The 15,738-nt window shown below is 42.8% G+C and overlaps 1 protein-coding gene and 1 long non-coding RNA gene across 3 annotated transcripts in view; one reads left to right on the top strand and one right to left on the bottom strand.

The window, feature by feature from the left end:
• Nucleotides 1-153: 153 nt before the first annotated feature.
• Nucleotides 154-5,962, bottom strand: LOC144616400 (uncharacterized). Its single transcript, XR_013555687.2, has 2 exons — nt 5,910-5,962; nt 154-1,860 (listed from the first exon to the last, which is right to left on the bottom strand). It is a non-coding gene; the product is annotated as an uncharacterized LOC144616400 (long non-coding RNA).
• Nucleotides 5,669-15,738, top strand: part of UBE2J1 (ubiquitin conjugating enzyme E2 J1) — a 26,966-nt gene continuing 16,896 nt past the window's right edge. Inside the window, exons 1-2 of one of the 2 annotated variants that reach the window (XM_060616160.2) lie at nt 5,669-6,215; nt 15,076-15,149. In XM_060616160.2, coding sequence (XP_060472143.1) covers nt 6,185-6,215; nt 15,076-15,149 — 105 coding nt within the window. In that variant the 5' untranslated portion in view covers nt 5,669-6,184. Of the gene's footprint in view, nt 6,216-13,969; nt 14,054-15,075; nt 15,150-15,738 lie in introns of those variants that run through there. The other variant, XM_060616161.2, reaches the window with a different exon arrangement.

Here is a 15,738-nt window from a genome sequence, read left to right as displayed (position 1 = left end):
GAGAGACACAGAATTCCAAGTAGGCTCCAGGCTCTGAGATGTCAGCACACAGCCCAATGTGGGACTTGAACTCACAAGCCATGAGATCATGACCTGAGCCAAAGTCAGATGCTCAACCAACTGAACCACCCAAGTTCCCAAACCATGCGTTACTTTAGATATTTAAATATTTATTCATATTAAAATAACAAATTATAAAATGGTATTACAAAAACAAATTAACAAAATGGTATTAATAAAAAAATTTCTTCCCCACTCAAATCATTCTATTTAATTCTTCACAGGCATCTTGTACAGCAGGGTTTTCATCATCATGGGAAATTTTGAATCATCTAACAGTTCCCTCTTGGCTGTTTAAGAAAGAATGTTCAAAAAAAAAAAAAAGAGTATTTCCCCCCCCAACCCAAATTCTAGTTAGGTAATATACAGTGCAGTATTTGTTTCAGGAGTAGAATTCAATGATTCATCACTTACATACATTGCAACAGCTGCCCCCTTAACACCCATTAGCCCACCCCTACCTACATCCCTCTACCAACCCTCAGTTTGTCCTCTATCTTTAAGAGTCTCTTAAGGTTTGTTTCTATCTTTCTTCCCCCTCCCATACGTTCATCTGTTTTGTTTCTTAAATTCCATGTGCGAAATCAGATGGTATTTGTCTTTCTCTACTGACTTATTTGCTTAGCATAATTCCCTCCAGTTCCATCTACGTAGTTGCAAATGGCAAGATTTCATTCTTTTCGATGGCTGAGTAATATTCCATTGTATATATAAACCACATCTTCTTTATCCATTCATCCATTGATGGACATTTGGGCTCTTTCCATAGTTTGGTTATTGTTGATAATGCTGCTATAAACATCAGGGAGCATGTACCCCTTCAAATCTGTATTTTTTGTATCCTTTGGAATAAATACCTAGTAGTGCAATTGTTGGATTGTAGGGTAGTTTTATTTTTCACTTTTTGAGGAACCTCCATGCTGTTCTCCAGAGTGGCTCTACCAGTTTGCATTCCCACCAACAATGCAAGAGGGTTCACCCAAAAAGAACATGTTTTAAATTGAATAGGATACTGTCAGTGGAGATATTATGGGGTCTCCAAAAATCATTTGTTAAACATCAAGACACGTATGTTTCCCCCCTCTATATTCACTATCTCCACAAATAAGTACTTCTTACGTTTCTCTTTTCAGCGACTTTTTAAAAAGCCTACTAATAATGATCTCCTATGCTTATTCTCCAAGGTCGTACCCTCAGGAATGTCTTCACCTTTCCCCCATAATTTTTTAGGTAACCCTTATTAGAAAACTGCCATTGCTCGAGGCCCTTTCAAGACATATTGTCTTCCTGAAGAGTACTTTGTTCAAAAAGGACAAAGACAAAAACTTAAGGCAACTCTTTTTTCTGAAGAATGGTATCTTGGAAAAATTTTACTTCCTATTCTGGCATATATGCTATATGTTTCCATTTAAGAACATCTGCACCTAAACCTAACATCAGTTTCCAGGGAAGTGAGACTGGCCCGGCCGTTCTCTCACAAGAGGCTAGAAGGTAGGCGGAGTGGTGGCATACCTGCACCTTGCGGTTATTTTGTGCTAAAAGGATAAACTGTAGGGAAGTCCAGGACTGCTTTTTAGAAGATGATGACTTGGCTGTTATTCAAAGCTTGCAAACTGGATTTTAATGGGAAACAGCATTGAGTTGTTAGTTCTAAAGATGGTAATAATATTCCTGAAATGCCTTGGGGCTGCAGAATTTCTCTACGAAGTTTTGTAATTTGTGTGTGCGTTGAGCATTGTCTGTAGACTGAAGAAAGTTTCACATCTTTATCAACTATGACTTTTTGGAAGATTGTGGATGCTGCAGTGGTGAAGAAAACACAAATTTGTTTAAAAGTATTCGACTCACACTAATTTTTTGCCGTTTTGCAATTTCCCAATGAATAGAAACTGAAACTGCTCTCAGGGTAGACAGCAGAGTTCTAAGTTATTCAGGCGAGTTTGTAGATGACCAAGTTTCTTCCATCAGCAAGTGCCTAAAAAGGTTCAGGGAATGACACACTGGTGTGGCAGGGTAGGGGCCATAAGAAAAAAGGCATAGACAGAGTGGCAGAGGGACAGCAACCATCTATCCTGAAGAGCAATTCGGAGAGGACCCAGGAAGAGGGAGGGAGAAGACACAGTTGCTGGCACATCACAAAGTACCTGTTCTTTCATCCATGAGCAACTAGCTTTATCTTAGTGGCAGGTGTTTCCTTAACAGCTAAGATTAGAAACGAATGATCCCTTGTTAAACTCATCAGTTCGTCAGAACTAGGGAGTAAGCACTATGAGCACTGTAATTTTTGCTTTTAATTTTAAAAGCGTCTATATTGTGAGGGGCACCTGGCTGGCTGAAAGAGCATGTGACTCAGTCTCAGGGTTGTGAGTTTGAGCCCCATGTTGGGTGTGGAGATTAAAGGAATAGTTTTTAAAAATGAAAGCACTTTTATTGTGAAAAAAAAACAAAAAAAACAAACCAAAGATATGCAATCCATGTAAACAAAGCAAAACTACAGTACTAAGCAGGTTTCTTTTTCTTCATTTTTAATATCAAGAACCATAATTTGGGGGAAGATGTCAGATAATTCAAAACTATGGCAGCAAATTGGGTCTCCAAAAAAGTGTTATTTTAAAGAAAGTCACAGTAAAAATGATTTTAATAATGTTGCAAACAAATGTTTACTACTGTATTTACTACTTTGCTTATTAATGGGAAAAATATTTTTTAAAAAATGTTTGAGAAAGAGAGAGAGAGGGAGAACACATTTGGGACCAGGGGAGGGGCAGAGAAAGGAGAAGAGGGAGAATCTCAGGCAGGCTCTTCACTGTCAGTGTGGAGTCCGACACGGGGCTTGATCCCATGAACTGTGAGATCATGACCTGAGCCAAAATCAAGAGTTGGCTGCTCAACCAACTGAGCCACCCAGGAGCCCCAAGCATTTCCATTTTCAAATGGTGGTGGGAAAAAAGACCTTGCATGACACAAAATAGCCTGATTCCTTCCTAGTGTAGCAAAAACAATCCAGGTTTCAGACCTAAAAGACCTGGACTTGAATCAGGGTTCTTCCACTTCCTAAACAGCCTTGGACAAGATGCTGAAACTTTTAAGATTTCAAAGTATTCAAATCGAGAAATAAATAAAATTTTAGAAAAATTTGTTTTCATCAATATGATAAAAAAAAAAAATAGCATGTTAGAAGTAGAAGAACTTGTAATGTAGTGGAAAAAACTGAGAATTAAAGTAAACTGCTTTGGGGAGCCTGGCTGGCTCAGTCAGTACAGCATGTGACTCCTGATCTTGGGGTTGTGAGTTCAAGCTCCCAGTTGGATACAGAGATTACTTAAAAAAAAAAAAAAAAAATTGCTCATGGTGCCTGGGTGGCTCAGTGTCGGACTTCGGCTCAGGTCATGATCTCATGGTCCATGAGTTCAAGCCCCATGTTGGGCTCTGTGCTGACAGCTCAGAGCCTGGAACCTGCTTCAGATTCTGTGTCTCCCTCTCTCTCTGCCCCTCTCCTGCTTGTGCTCTATCTCTGTCTCAAAAATAAATTTTAAAAAAATTGCTCATTTTTCTGAGACCTCAACTGCCTTCATCAGTAAAATGGGTATAAATAACCTACGCTGCTGTCAGTATTGTTGTGAAGAATAAATGAATTGATGTATATCAGGTGCCCAGTACTGGGCCCAATACACAGTAAATGCTCAGAATAGTCCTGGCCTTGCTCCTAGGATGCAAATGAAGATGAGTGGTAGACCTGCACTTCACAGGACTTCTTTACTATCTAAGGAAAAGAGGAACCATATAGGGCAACGATAGTGGTTGTAAATAAATAAACTTTTCTATATAAACGTTTCTGCTGAGAGAAATCTTTCAATTGGCTTGCTAGAGGTCTTTGCTCTTGCAACAACTTTAATAAACTTTAACATGTGCCCATGAACTACACTGTCAGAATAAATTTTTTTGTTTTTAACCAAGAAAGGAGAGATTATAATTCCTATGGAGCCAGTCTGGTGGAGGAAAGAAGCCTGTTAAGGAGCAAGAATTCTTTGTCTCTTTTCAGGGAGCAAGAACTCCTGTTCCCTTCAAGGTCCTTCTAGCAGGACTAGGAATCAAATTGACACGAGACAGATAAGCAGGAGAAAATAAAAGTTAACAGCATACATACAGGGAATCCACATAGACATGGAAACTCCAAAGTCAGGCAAAATGAGGCTTGTATGTCATCCTGAACTAAGGAGAAGGGCTCCGGGTCTGGGACTTCAGAGGAAAGGAAGGCACTTCACAGGGCAATAAGGAGAACAGATGTTTGGTTATTAGACGTTTGCTCTGCAATACAGATGGGTCACTCAGATAAAATTTATCTCTGCTAACAATCCTTTTTCTGGGAAATACCCCCAATTTAGATTTTTCTGTGTGGTTAAGAGACGGACAAAAGTTTCTCTTCAGCTTGCAGGGTCTCAAGCGCCTTCAACTCAAAATAATCCATATGTCAAGTGGCACATTCTGGGGGGGGGGCTGTCTTGAACCCCTTCAGCACTAAGAAGCAGACTAGGTGGTAGTATCTTCTAAAAAGAAAAGAAAAATGTCCCACTCTCAGTGCAGAGGAAATAAAGGAGGAGAGCCCCCAGAGACTACAGCATTCGGAATTTGACCGACCTGCAGGATGAGTAACTGAAAGGCTCCTAATGCTTTCAGAACTCTGTTTCCTTAGCTATCAGATAGGAATGATAATACCTGTTTCACAAGCCTCTTCATTGTGAGGCCTATTGCCACTGGCTTTTGCAAAACTGTCAAATGTTAGACAATTTGAAGATTTAATAACAAAGAATGAAAAAATGAACGAAGCAGCACATTGGGGTTTGGTTTGGTTTGCGCATCTCAGCCAGTCTGATTATCCCTTTACTTTTCAGAAAACAACAACATGGAAAGGCTTGAAAGATATCATCTAATTTTATTTTAGATATCCTCCATTTCTTCCCTTCCCTCCCAATTTCACTCTTTACAAAAGGTTGCTGGTACAATTCTTTATATAACAAAATGTAACTTGGCCAGGAGGATTAACCCTTCTTCATCTCACCTAGAATTCCTTCCTTCCCTCTTCATCCTCCCTAGTCTGCCAATCCCTCCCTCTTTCCTAAATTCTCGCCCCTCCTTTAGGCCTTCAAGAACCCAAGCCCTCTTTCTCTTAATCCCATTTTTTCCATAATGAAGCATGAACTGTGTCCTCTGAGGTTCAACCTTACGTATTTGTATGCTTTCCCGCAAATTCAACGTAATTCCCTTAGTTTTATTTGGCAAGTCACAATTATTTATAACTAACTATAAATGCTTACAAGTGTCTTGCACCTGATGACATTATCTTAAAAAAACTGTTCTAAAAATCCTACTCCATTCCTTTATCACTGGATTTTCCCTTCCGCACGTAACTGTTCCCACTCCCATCAGCTATACTGGATCACAGACAAGGCTGTGCAGCGCGCGGGCAGCCGGAGCCCGGGCCCCTCTGGACTCTCAGGCCCGGGCTCCAGGAGCCCACCGGCGGCGAGTAGGGCTGGGCCGCTTCCGGCCGCGCCGTTCTTCCGTAATACCCGCGAGCGCCGGGGGACCCCGGACAGGCCCGGCAAAAGGTCGGCTTCCGCTGGGCCTGGGCGAGGGGCAGACGAGGGCGCCGTACGCTTTTGCAGACCCCGGAGCGCTTTCCGCGGGGCCAGCGGCGACTACGCAGTGACGGACGCCGGAGCCGGCCGACCGACCGCCACGAAGCGACCGCCACGTCAGGGCAACTTCACAAAACCCGGGCGAGGGCGGGTGACGCAGGCCGGGCGGCCGCGGCGGGGTTGGGCCCGGGGCCAGACGGGAAAGCTTACCTCCAGCCCGGGCGCCCGGTACAGCGACTCCCCGGCCGGCGCCGGCGCCTGCCCCGCCCTCAGGGAGGCGGGGGAGCCGCGGGGGAGGCGGTGCCATCGCGAAGCCCGCGCCCCGCCTTCACTCTCCTGCCTGCAGTCGGGGCCGGGGCTGGGCGGCGTCTGCGGAGGCTCCCTCGGCCTGGCCCAATCGGCCTGAGCCGCGCTTTCACACCGGCGGCGGCGCGGAAAGGTGGAGGCGGCTGGCCGGGAGGCCGGAGCCGGGCCAGCGATCCGCCATGGAGACCCGCTACAACCTGAAGAGCCCGGGTGAGCAGGGCTGGAGGCGGTGGGCGGCGCCGGCGGGTGGCCGGGGAGGGCGGAGTGACCCCGGACCCCGGGTCGGGCGCTGCGGTTCCCTCGCGTCCGCCGCCACTCGCGGCTCCGCCCCGGGTTTCGCGCTCTACGCGAGACCGCCGCCTGCCGGGATGGTGCAGGCCGCAGGGCGGCCGGGCGGGCACCGGCTGCCAGTCCGGGGACTGGCCAGTTCCCCGCAGTACCTGGACTTTCCCTTTCCTCTTGTTGGTTGCGTAGTGCTGGGTCATAAACTCATATCTAAGAACAGATGTAAAGATGATGTCTGTGGGTAATAGTTAACAGCGCCGTGCCGTCGGTACCTGCACCCTGAACACCGACCGTCGTTATCCTTTCGTCGCTGCCACCGGACTTATATTAGCTGTTTCACTCACACGTGAGGATTTGGTTGTTCAAATATCGCCTTTGCAGCATTTGGGGGCAAATAGAATTAAAGACCTAGAGGAAATACTCTGTATTAAACCAACTAACCAAAGCGCTAAGAAAACTAGTTAGATGAGCCAAGCCCTTTAGTGCTTAACCATGATTTTTGCCATGCCGACTAACATGATATATATCTATATTCGGTCATAAAGACTTATTTTTCTGTACTTAGTGCCCCTGCTTCATTTACAAAACAGCCCAAACAGTCCTAGCCTCAAGTTCTTTTCTGGTGCATTATGAAGATGCACGAAAATCAAGCAGCTCTCTCATATTAAGGCAGGCTGGAAATGAACCACTAGTTTCTGTAAATGGTATTTATTCTATGTGTACCTTGATAAAATTGTCAGGAGGGACAAACTCCACAGTTCAGCTCTAAAATGATATTCCTAGAATATTAGTGGTGGTTTGGCCAAATATTGCTGCTGTTTATTTTTTCATTACAAGAAAGCATCTTTTCATTAGGAATCAGTAAGATTAGCATCTTTATGGAAAGAGCGGACATGTGAGTCTTTGATTTTTAAAAAATACTTAATATGTAGAAACTCCAGAAAAGCTTGAGGTTATTGATTGAGCAGAGCTTTGTTAGCTTGAGTGCTTTCAGGCTGAGAAATGTTCTTAGGTGACCAAGTGTGTAGAATGGGTCATACCATGTATGGGCCCATAGACTCCTTTAAAAATCTAGTGAAGGCTATGGGCTTTCCAAGAGATGCATTTATACAATTCAATTTCAGTTTGGTTAATGGCTCTCCATTCCCCATCTCTTAAGAACACTAGAGGGGAAAAAGGGGAAAATAAAAGACAAAGAGGGAAAGAAAACTTTGGTTTTAAGGATAGATGGTAGAATGCTTAAATTGTTTAGATTGTTGTAGATTATTTTTTATGTTTATTTTTGAGAGAGAGAGAGACAGCGTGATCAGGGGAGGGGCAGAGAGAGAGGCAGACCCAGAATCTGAAGCAGGCTCCAGCACAGATCTGAGCTGTCAGCACAGAGCCTGATGTGGGCTCGAACCCACGGACGGTGAAATCATGACCTGAGCTGAAGTCATACACTCAACCACCTGAGCCACCCAGGGGCCCCTAGATTGTTGTAGATGTAAATAAAACTATATGGGTAAAAATGTATGGTGACTCTGGGGGCTCCTGGGTGGTTCAGTCGGCTAAGTGTATGACTTTGGCTCAGGTCACGATCTTGGATCTTGCCATTAATGGGTTTGAGCACTGTATCGGGCTCTGTGTTGACAGCTCAGAGCCTGGAGCCTGCTTCAGATTCTGTGTCTCCCTCTCTCTCTGCCCCTCCCCTTCCTGCTCCCACTCTGTCTCTCTCTCTCTCACAAAAATAAACATGAAAAAATTTTTAAAAATTAAAAAAAATGTACCGTGGTCACAGGATACCAAGTTCCTTAGGACAGCTGAGATACTTGATGGAGTGTCCAGAGAATAATGCAAATGTGAGTAATAATGCAGTTTGGAAGGGAAAACTGGTGGATCCAAAGACATTGTTTTTAATAGCACATTGCTCAGTTTTCTTTTTTTAAGTTTATTTATTTTGAGAAAGAAAGCACAAGTGGGGGAGGGGTAGAGAGAGAGAGGGAGAGAGAGAATCTCAACTAGGCCCTGCACTGTCTACACATTGCTCAGTTTTGATAGGTTATCATGCCTGAGGTTATGAAAAGCTTTTAAAATTCTCCAGAATTTTGGGGCACCTGGGTAGCTAGTCCATTAAGTGTCTGACTTTTGATGTCGTCTCAGGTCATGATCTCATGGTTTATGGTGTTGAACCCCACGTCCGGCTCTGCACTGATAGCACAGAACCTTCATTGGATCCTCTCTCCCCATCTCTCTCTGCCCCTCCCCCGCTTCCTGCTTGTGCTCTCCCTCTCAAAATAAATAAACAAACTTAAAAAAATTCTCCGGAATTTTGTGCATTTCCAAAGTATCTGATCTGTCAGCCGGCTGAGCTTTTGTGGACATGCTTCATGCTGTGTTGTAAATTGCTTCCTCTTTTTGGTATCATTTCCTCAAAGGTGGTGGTGTTGTTCTACCTGAGATCATTTTTTAAAATCTTTTTTATTAGTTACTCTGTGGATCATTTGGAGTTCATGGTGAAGGTGAATTAGATGAGATATGGGACTTACCAGAGATGCTAGTAAACATGGTGAAAATGCTTCCTTTGTTTTATTCTCAGTCGTGTGGTATTTTTAGAGTAATCCATGTGTGAAAGAAAGTGATTAAAAGCACTTCACAATGGAAGAGATATAACTCTTTCTAATTAGACATATGCATGGCACAATTAGGAGAATACACATAACTGGTAAAGGGCCAGTGTGCTAGTATGTGGCTAGTACGTATGTTCAGTTTGTAAGTGGGAAAACGTATTTCTTTGTGATTTTTCTGGAATGGACTTGTAGTTAGGGGTAAAGTTCTGTGTGGAGCTACCTCATTAAGCCTCTGACTTAGCTCATCAGTGGTTGTTCTGGATCAAGCTCCCTGATCCCTTTTTGGGTCTGCTCTGGCCAAGGTAGTAGGATTTCAGAATACAAAGTAGGGTGACCTATGTGTAGAGAACTCTTGTGGTAGCTTTCTTCAGAAGGGGTCTATGGCCGTGTTCAGGAGGTGATTGGTGAGAGACTGGAGCAAAGGCACCCACTGTCTGCACCAGAAACCTGGGAGCTGTTCTAGCCATATACCCTTAGTGTTGGCTGGACCTTCATGCTAATTATTCTCAAGCTTTAATGTCCAATTCAGCCCTTTTCCTAGGCTGTAGTATACCTGGAATTACTGGTGATTCAACATCTTCACCCAGATTTCCCCCACACTGAAAAAATCTCTATGAGGTAATAAAAAACCAAACTCATCAGTTTACTCTCCTCCTCCAGAGTCCCCTCATCCCTTATTCCAGGATTGACAGCAACTAGGCACCCATGGGAATTATCTTTGATCTCTTGGTCTACTCCTTAGTCTACCCCCTACCCTGGAACGAACACCACACACCCACACCCACACCGACACACACACACACACACACACACACACACACACACACACAGGCATACTTGCATGGGTGCCAGTATACACACACACATATTTATCTATTCAGTCACTTTTGTCACCAGCTCCAGTAAAACAAAAAACAAAACTGATTAGATCAGTCCTTAAATTGAAAAAATTTCAATGTCTTCCTAATAGCTATGGATAACATTAAAAGTATAGTGTTCAGTTTGGTCTACATGGCTGCTCACGATTTGATCCTTGTCTTTCTCACCAACCTAGTCGAGACTACTACAACTGTGCTCCGTTGCTTTTTTATTTTTTTTCCCTCTTTTGCATTTTTGCCATGTATCCATTTCGCCCAAGTGACTATCCAGATGGAGTAGCTCTTCTCACCTGTATGCCTTGGTCCCTGTTGAAAGCTCTGCTTGGCATGGCTTCCCTTTAATCCATTGGAAATTCCTATTCTTCAAGCTTCTTTAAGGTTCGGCCTTGTCCAGCTATCTTAAGCAATTAGGTAGACTATAAGGTAGTCCCTATGTTTGTACATACTTGGTCAGTGTTTGTATTTCAATTGTTTTAATATCTTTCTCACTGTGAGTTTTTTGAAGGCAAGAAGCAGGTCTTGGTTATTCGGTCTCCATCACTTGGACATTTTTTTAAATGTTTGTTGAATGGATACCTTTGTAGGGTCTTTCTGGACAGAAACACTAGTCTTTAAACATTTGCTTAAGTGCCTTCATTATGGGAGTAGGAAGAGGCACTTGGGGAGCAGACATTGGGTTCATATCCCCAATATACCCTCCTTCTGCATTTTACCCATGCTTTGGAGATTGATTATATTAAAATATTTGCTTTCTTTCTTTTTAAAAGAACTTTTTTTAATGTTTATTTATTTTTGAGAGAGCGAGAGTGCGAGCCTGGGAGGGACAGACAGAAAGGGAGACACAGAACCCAAAGCAGGCTCCAGGCTCTGAGCTGTCAGCACAGAGCGTGACACACAGGGCTTGAACCCACAAACGTGAGATCATGGCCTGAACCAAAGTCTGATGCTTAACCAGCTGAGCTACCCAGGAGCCCAAGATATTTTCTTTCTAAGAGAAATAGATGCTTGAGAGACAGTGACCTGGAAAACATCCCTTTAGCTGGGCTTTGTCTTCAAAGCCCAATGTAAGCCTAGAGAGGTAGAGCCTGGGTATTTGAAGGTTGCTATTGCTAATGCCTAGGCCCATAGAGGCTAGAGTTTGGATCCAGAGTGATCCTGTGGTCTCCGTAGAAAAGAACAAGAGCAGGCATGCAGGTATTCCCCGTCTCCTTTCCTTCCCTGGCATATTGTGTGTCACCATAGTAGAATTCCTTGAATAATCTTGCAAAGAGGTAAGAGAGGAGATGATCGGAAAAAGTTTTCTCTGTATGTGATAACAAGAGATGGAGTATCAGGAGTGGCAGACCATGTTCTAGACCTAGTTGCCAGGCAGTAGTTTGAAACTTGACTATCCCGTAGTGATAGTTCTCCTTGGGAACCAGGGAGCCATGCCATGAGGCCGACTATATATGCTCATTGTCTGTTGTTTTTAAAAAATTTTTTTCAATATTTATTTTTGAGAGAGAGAGAGAGACAGAGCTCAAGCAGGGGAGGGGCAGAGAGAGAGGGAGACACAATCCAAAGCAGGCTCCACGCTCTGAGGTGTCAGCACAGAGGCCATGCAGAGCTCAAACTCATGAACTGCGAGATCATGACCTGAGCCGAAGTCAGACGCTTAACCTAACTAGCCACCCAGGTGTCCCCTCATTGTCTGGTTTTGAACCAGGGAGAATTTTGAGAGGGTCTTATATCCCAGTCTATTTCTGACAATAACTTGTGACCTGGGGAAGAGGTGGGGGAGAGGAAGGAAAAGAGAATTACGTGAAGATATTATTGACTCCCATTTGACAGATATGAACATTGAGGCAGAATAAGATTAAGTGATTTATTTAAGGATTTAGAGCTACAGAATATAGGAGCCAGAGGTTTAATGCAGCTCTAATTCAGAGTCCACAGTCTTTTGCACTAAGGCATTTATAATATATGTAATGTCATTTCAGGGAAAAAAAGATTATGAGAACACTAGACTAATATTACCTTCTATTTGGCTGCATGGCTTTAGCACTCACATGGTACATGCCTGTGTGGTCTGTGAACTATGAAAATCAGTATGTTTAGTTGTGGAACACATGATTGTTCCTTTATTCAATTGTTATCAGTTGTTCTTAATTCAATTCTGATCCTTTCTTAACATCTCTTGTAATATCCAAGTACTACTGGGTGTTTATTTTTTTTTCTTTCCTGTTGAATTGAGCTGAGTGGGGGAGAGGCGGAGAAAATGTGGAAAGAGTTTGCAATAACATAAAATAGATTTCTTCAGCTTAATCATTCAGCCAGCTGATGAGAAATGAAGAAAAAAACAATCTCCATGGCATCTTTGATTGCCGACAGCAGCCAAATGAATTAACTTCATAGCAGCTTCCATGATTTTATTTATATCTAATATTAATTTGAAAGAATGATATTTTCCTGTGGCTTTAAACCAAGGTTTTTCAATCCTTGTTCCATGGGCCCCTTCGATAGACTGACTAGGTTGAAGGGCGTAAACAGCCTGAAGGCCCCTCCATCCCCAACCAAAACAGCTCTGTTACCTGTTGTACATATTGAGGTTCTCATTAAGCTTTTTTTTGAACAAAGGATTTTATTGTCAAATAAGTTTGAAAACCATTGCTTTTAACCAGATGCTTAGAAAGATTTTTTGGGAGCATGATAGTAAAATTCAATTAAACTAATATTTGGGTGTTTACTATGTGCTAAGCCCTGAGGAGCCTGCAGTGAAGTAAATTGTTTCACAGCAGACAGGTGTTAAGTAATTACAAGTGAGATTTTATAAATTTTATAAAAGATAAAATACAGGGTGTTAGGGCTTAGAGCAAGGAGTCTCAACCTAGTTTCTACGGTAGTGGCTTCCAGATGGGACTGACCATTAGAATAACTAACTTGGAGAGTATTTCTGGTCTCTATTCCCCTCCCAGGACTCCTCAGAGATTTTTATCTATCAGATGGGCATCTCTAGTCATTCTTCGGGGTGCACAAGGGAAGTTGTCTGGAAGACATTCCTAAGGAAGTTCCTTAAAGCCTGTCTAGATGGGGAGTGGGAGTGGGAACAGCATTGCAAGCTGAGGACCATGACAAATACTAGATTAGAAACATGTATGTGAACATTGAGATACATTTCCCCCCATGTTCTAGACACTAGACTTTGTTCAATTCTTTGACTCCCTGCCCCCTACCTCCACCACCTGCCCCAAGACTACAAGCTCCTTGATAACCACAACTATATGTTGTTTGCAGCTGTAACATCTAATATGAACTCAGTATCTATTTGATGTTCAAATACTTTGATCAAGTGAACAAAGTCTGTGCCTACAAGGACCTAGTTTGATGTAGGAGATAGAAAAGAACGAATAATGATGGAGTAGGATAGTGAGTTATGAACGCTTTCCCCCACTTAGGAACCCTTGATTAAAAGGAAATTTTATGCAGAAGTCCTGATACATACTGAACTGTTTGGTTGTATGTGTGTGGGAGTTGTGCTCAGTTAACCTCTTTCATTCCATACCTGTACCTCCATGCATTTTACTTTTATTGTTTCCTCTGCCTATTCATACCCATGCATAATTCCCACTGTTTTTCTTTCAGATGTCAGTGCCTGCCTGACTCCTTTTCTCTTCTGTCTGCTGTCAGGTTAGGTGCCCACCTGGTACATACTTCTCTTATAGCACATTGAACTATATCAGTTGGTTTTCAAGCAGAATTTTGGGGAGTCATGGGCTACCTGGTTTTTTCCTGGCTTTACAGTCCTATGCCAGTATCTTGACATTTTTTAGCACCTACAGCTTGAGGTTTGAGGGGCTGGGATCAAAGGATTGACCTTTGAGGACCAGTAGGGAAGGAAGGAGGGTACAGGTACAGATAGGATTTGTAGGTTGTGATAGGCTGCTGACAGTCATTTATCATGGAAGTAAAAGGCTGTGCCATTAACTGTAAGAGGTGAAAGAGGAGTGAGATGAGGAGTAAACAGGTGTGAAATAGTCTTGGGGTGCTGGCTGGAGTGGGCTGCCTGGCTTACCAGAGAGATTCTGGAACGTTGGGTGGCATTGTGTCCTGGTGGAAGTTGTCGATAATAACTCTGTAATGACATCAGTGTGCCTGCCTCTGTGACTTTTTTTACCCTCTCCTTCAGTAATGCTCAGCTGTTTGGGTATAGATACCAAATAAGAAGATGGTTGGGTTGGGTCAGCTAGAATTATATTTTATTAGGGGAGTATAAATGAGGAATTCCTAAGAGCCAAAGGTATGGATAAAGAAGGACGTGAATATAGATATAGGTGGTTACAGAAATTTATGGGGTGAGTTGATTGGAGGTTTTAATTAAGCTGAAGAGTCTTCTCAGAAAGGAATTCAAGGGGTACCTGGCTGGCTCAGTTGGTAGAGCATGTGACTGTTGATCTCCGTCAGGGTCTGGCATTGGGCGTGGAACATTGGAGCATACCTTAAAAAAAAAAAAATTCAATTAGAGCTGTGGAGATTTAGTGACCCCTGGGGACAGTCCCATTTAAATTAATGCAAAATAGTGGGTGAAAATTCCCAAGAGGTAGAGGATATCCTCCCTGTATAGGAAGATACAGGGTCTACCGTTCATAAGCATGAATTCCGGAGGGCACATTTTTGTTAATACAGATATTTTAACAAAATAGAGTTGGAATGCCCGTGTTAGAATTCCAGCTGTCATTGACCAGCTGTCTGGACTTGGACAAGTTATGTAATCTCTCCATGTTTCAGTTTCTTAGTCTGGAAAATGGGAATTTTGTAAAAAGTTTATTCATTTTGAGAGAGAGAGAGGTGGTGCACACAAGCAGGGGGAGAGGCAGAGAGAAGGAGAGAGAGAGAGGATCCCAAGTAGATTCCACGCTGTCAGCAAGGAGCCCCGTGTGGGGCTCTATCCCATCAACTATGACATCATGACCTGAGCCAAAATCAAGAGTCAGATGCTTAACTGACTGAGCCACCAAGTCTATCATTGTTTTGAGGATTACATGAGTTAGTGTTTATGAAAGTGCTTATTAAATAAAAATAGTGTCTTTATGAGACTGCCCTAAGTATTTAATTTAATATATAACTCTTCTAATGCCATGTCCTTCCCCTCTCTGATTATTACCATTATCCCATAATTAAACTTTAACCATATACTCAGTTGAACTAGTCCTCTGTACAGTTTTTATTGAAATAGGAACTCTTTCATTAGGTTTGTGAATTTGTGCTAATCTCTTGGAAAAGTGTATTTTAAATGTCTCTATCTTATGAATTTTATTTTAGCTGTTAAACGTTTAATGAAAGAAGCAGCAGAATTGAAAGATCCAACAGATCATTACCATGCACAGCCATTAGAGGTAAGTTTCTATCTCCCATGTCTTAGCATGTGGATTAAAAAAAAATTTTTTTTTAACATTTAATTATTTTTGAGAGACAGAGCACGAGTAGGGGGAGGGGCAGAGAGGGGGACGGGCACAGAATCCAAAGCAGGCTCCAGGCTCTGAGCTGTCAGCACAGAGCCCAACATGGGGCTTGAACTCATGGACCATGAGATCATGACCTGAGCCGAAGTCGGACACTTAACCGACTGAGCCACCCAGGCACCCCTCTTACATGTGGATTTTAATGCTTTAATATCTTATTTTTATTTATTTATTTTTAAAAACATTTTATTATTTTTTTAAATGTTTATGTTTGAGAGAGAGAGAGAGAATGTGTGAGGTGGGGGAGGGCAGAGAGAAAGGGAGACAGAAGATAGGAAGCTGGCTCTGTACTGACAGTAGAGAGCCTGATGTGGGGCTTGAACTCATGAACTGTGAAAATTGTGACCTAAGCCAAAGTCAGATGCTTAACCAGCTGAGCCACCCAGGCGCCCCAATACTTTAATATTTTAAACTAATTACTTAAAATTGTTTTTTCATTGCTTTGAGTCATTACAGATGTGTT

Source organism: Panthera onca, chromosome B2 (assembly GCF_046562875.1).
Source record: "Panthera onca isolate mPanOnc1 chromosome B2, mPanOnc1 haplotype 2, whole genome shotgun sequence".
Taxonomy (NCBI): domain Eukaryota; kingdom Metazoa; phylum Chordata; class Mammalia; order Carnivora; family Felidae; genus Panthera; species Panthera onca.
The sequence above is the reverse complement of the archived record's forward strand: the minus strand, read 5'-3'. Positions and strand labels throughout refer to the sequence as shown.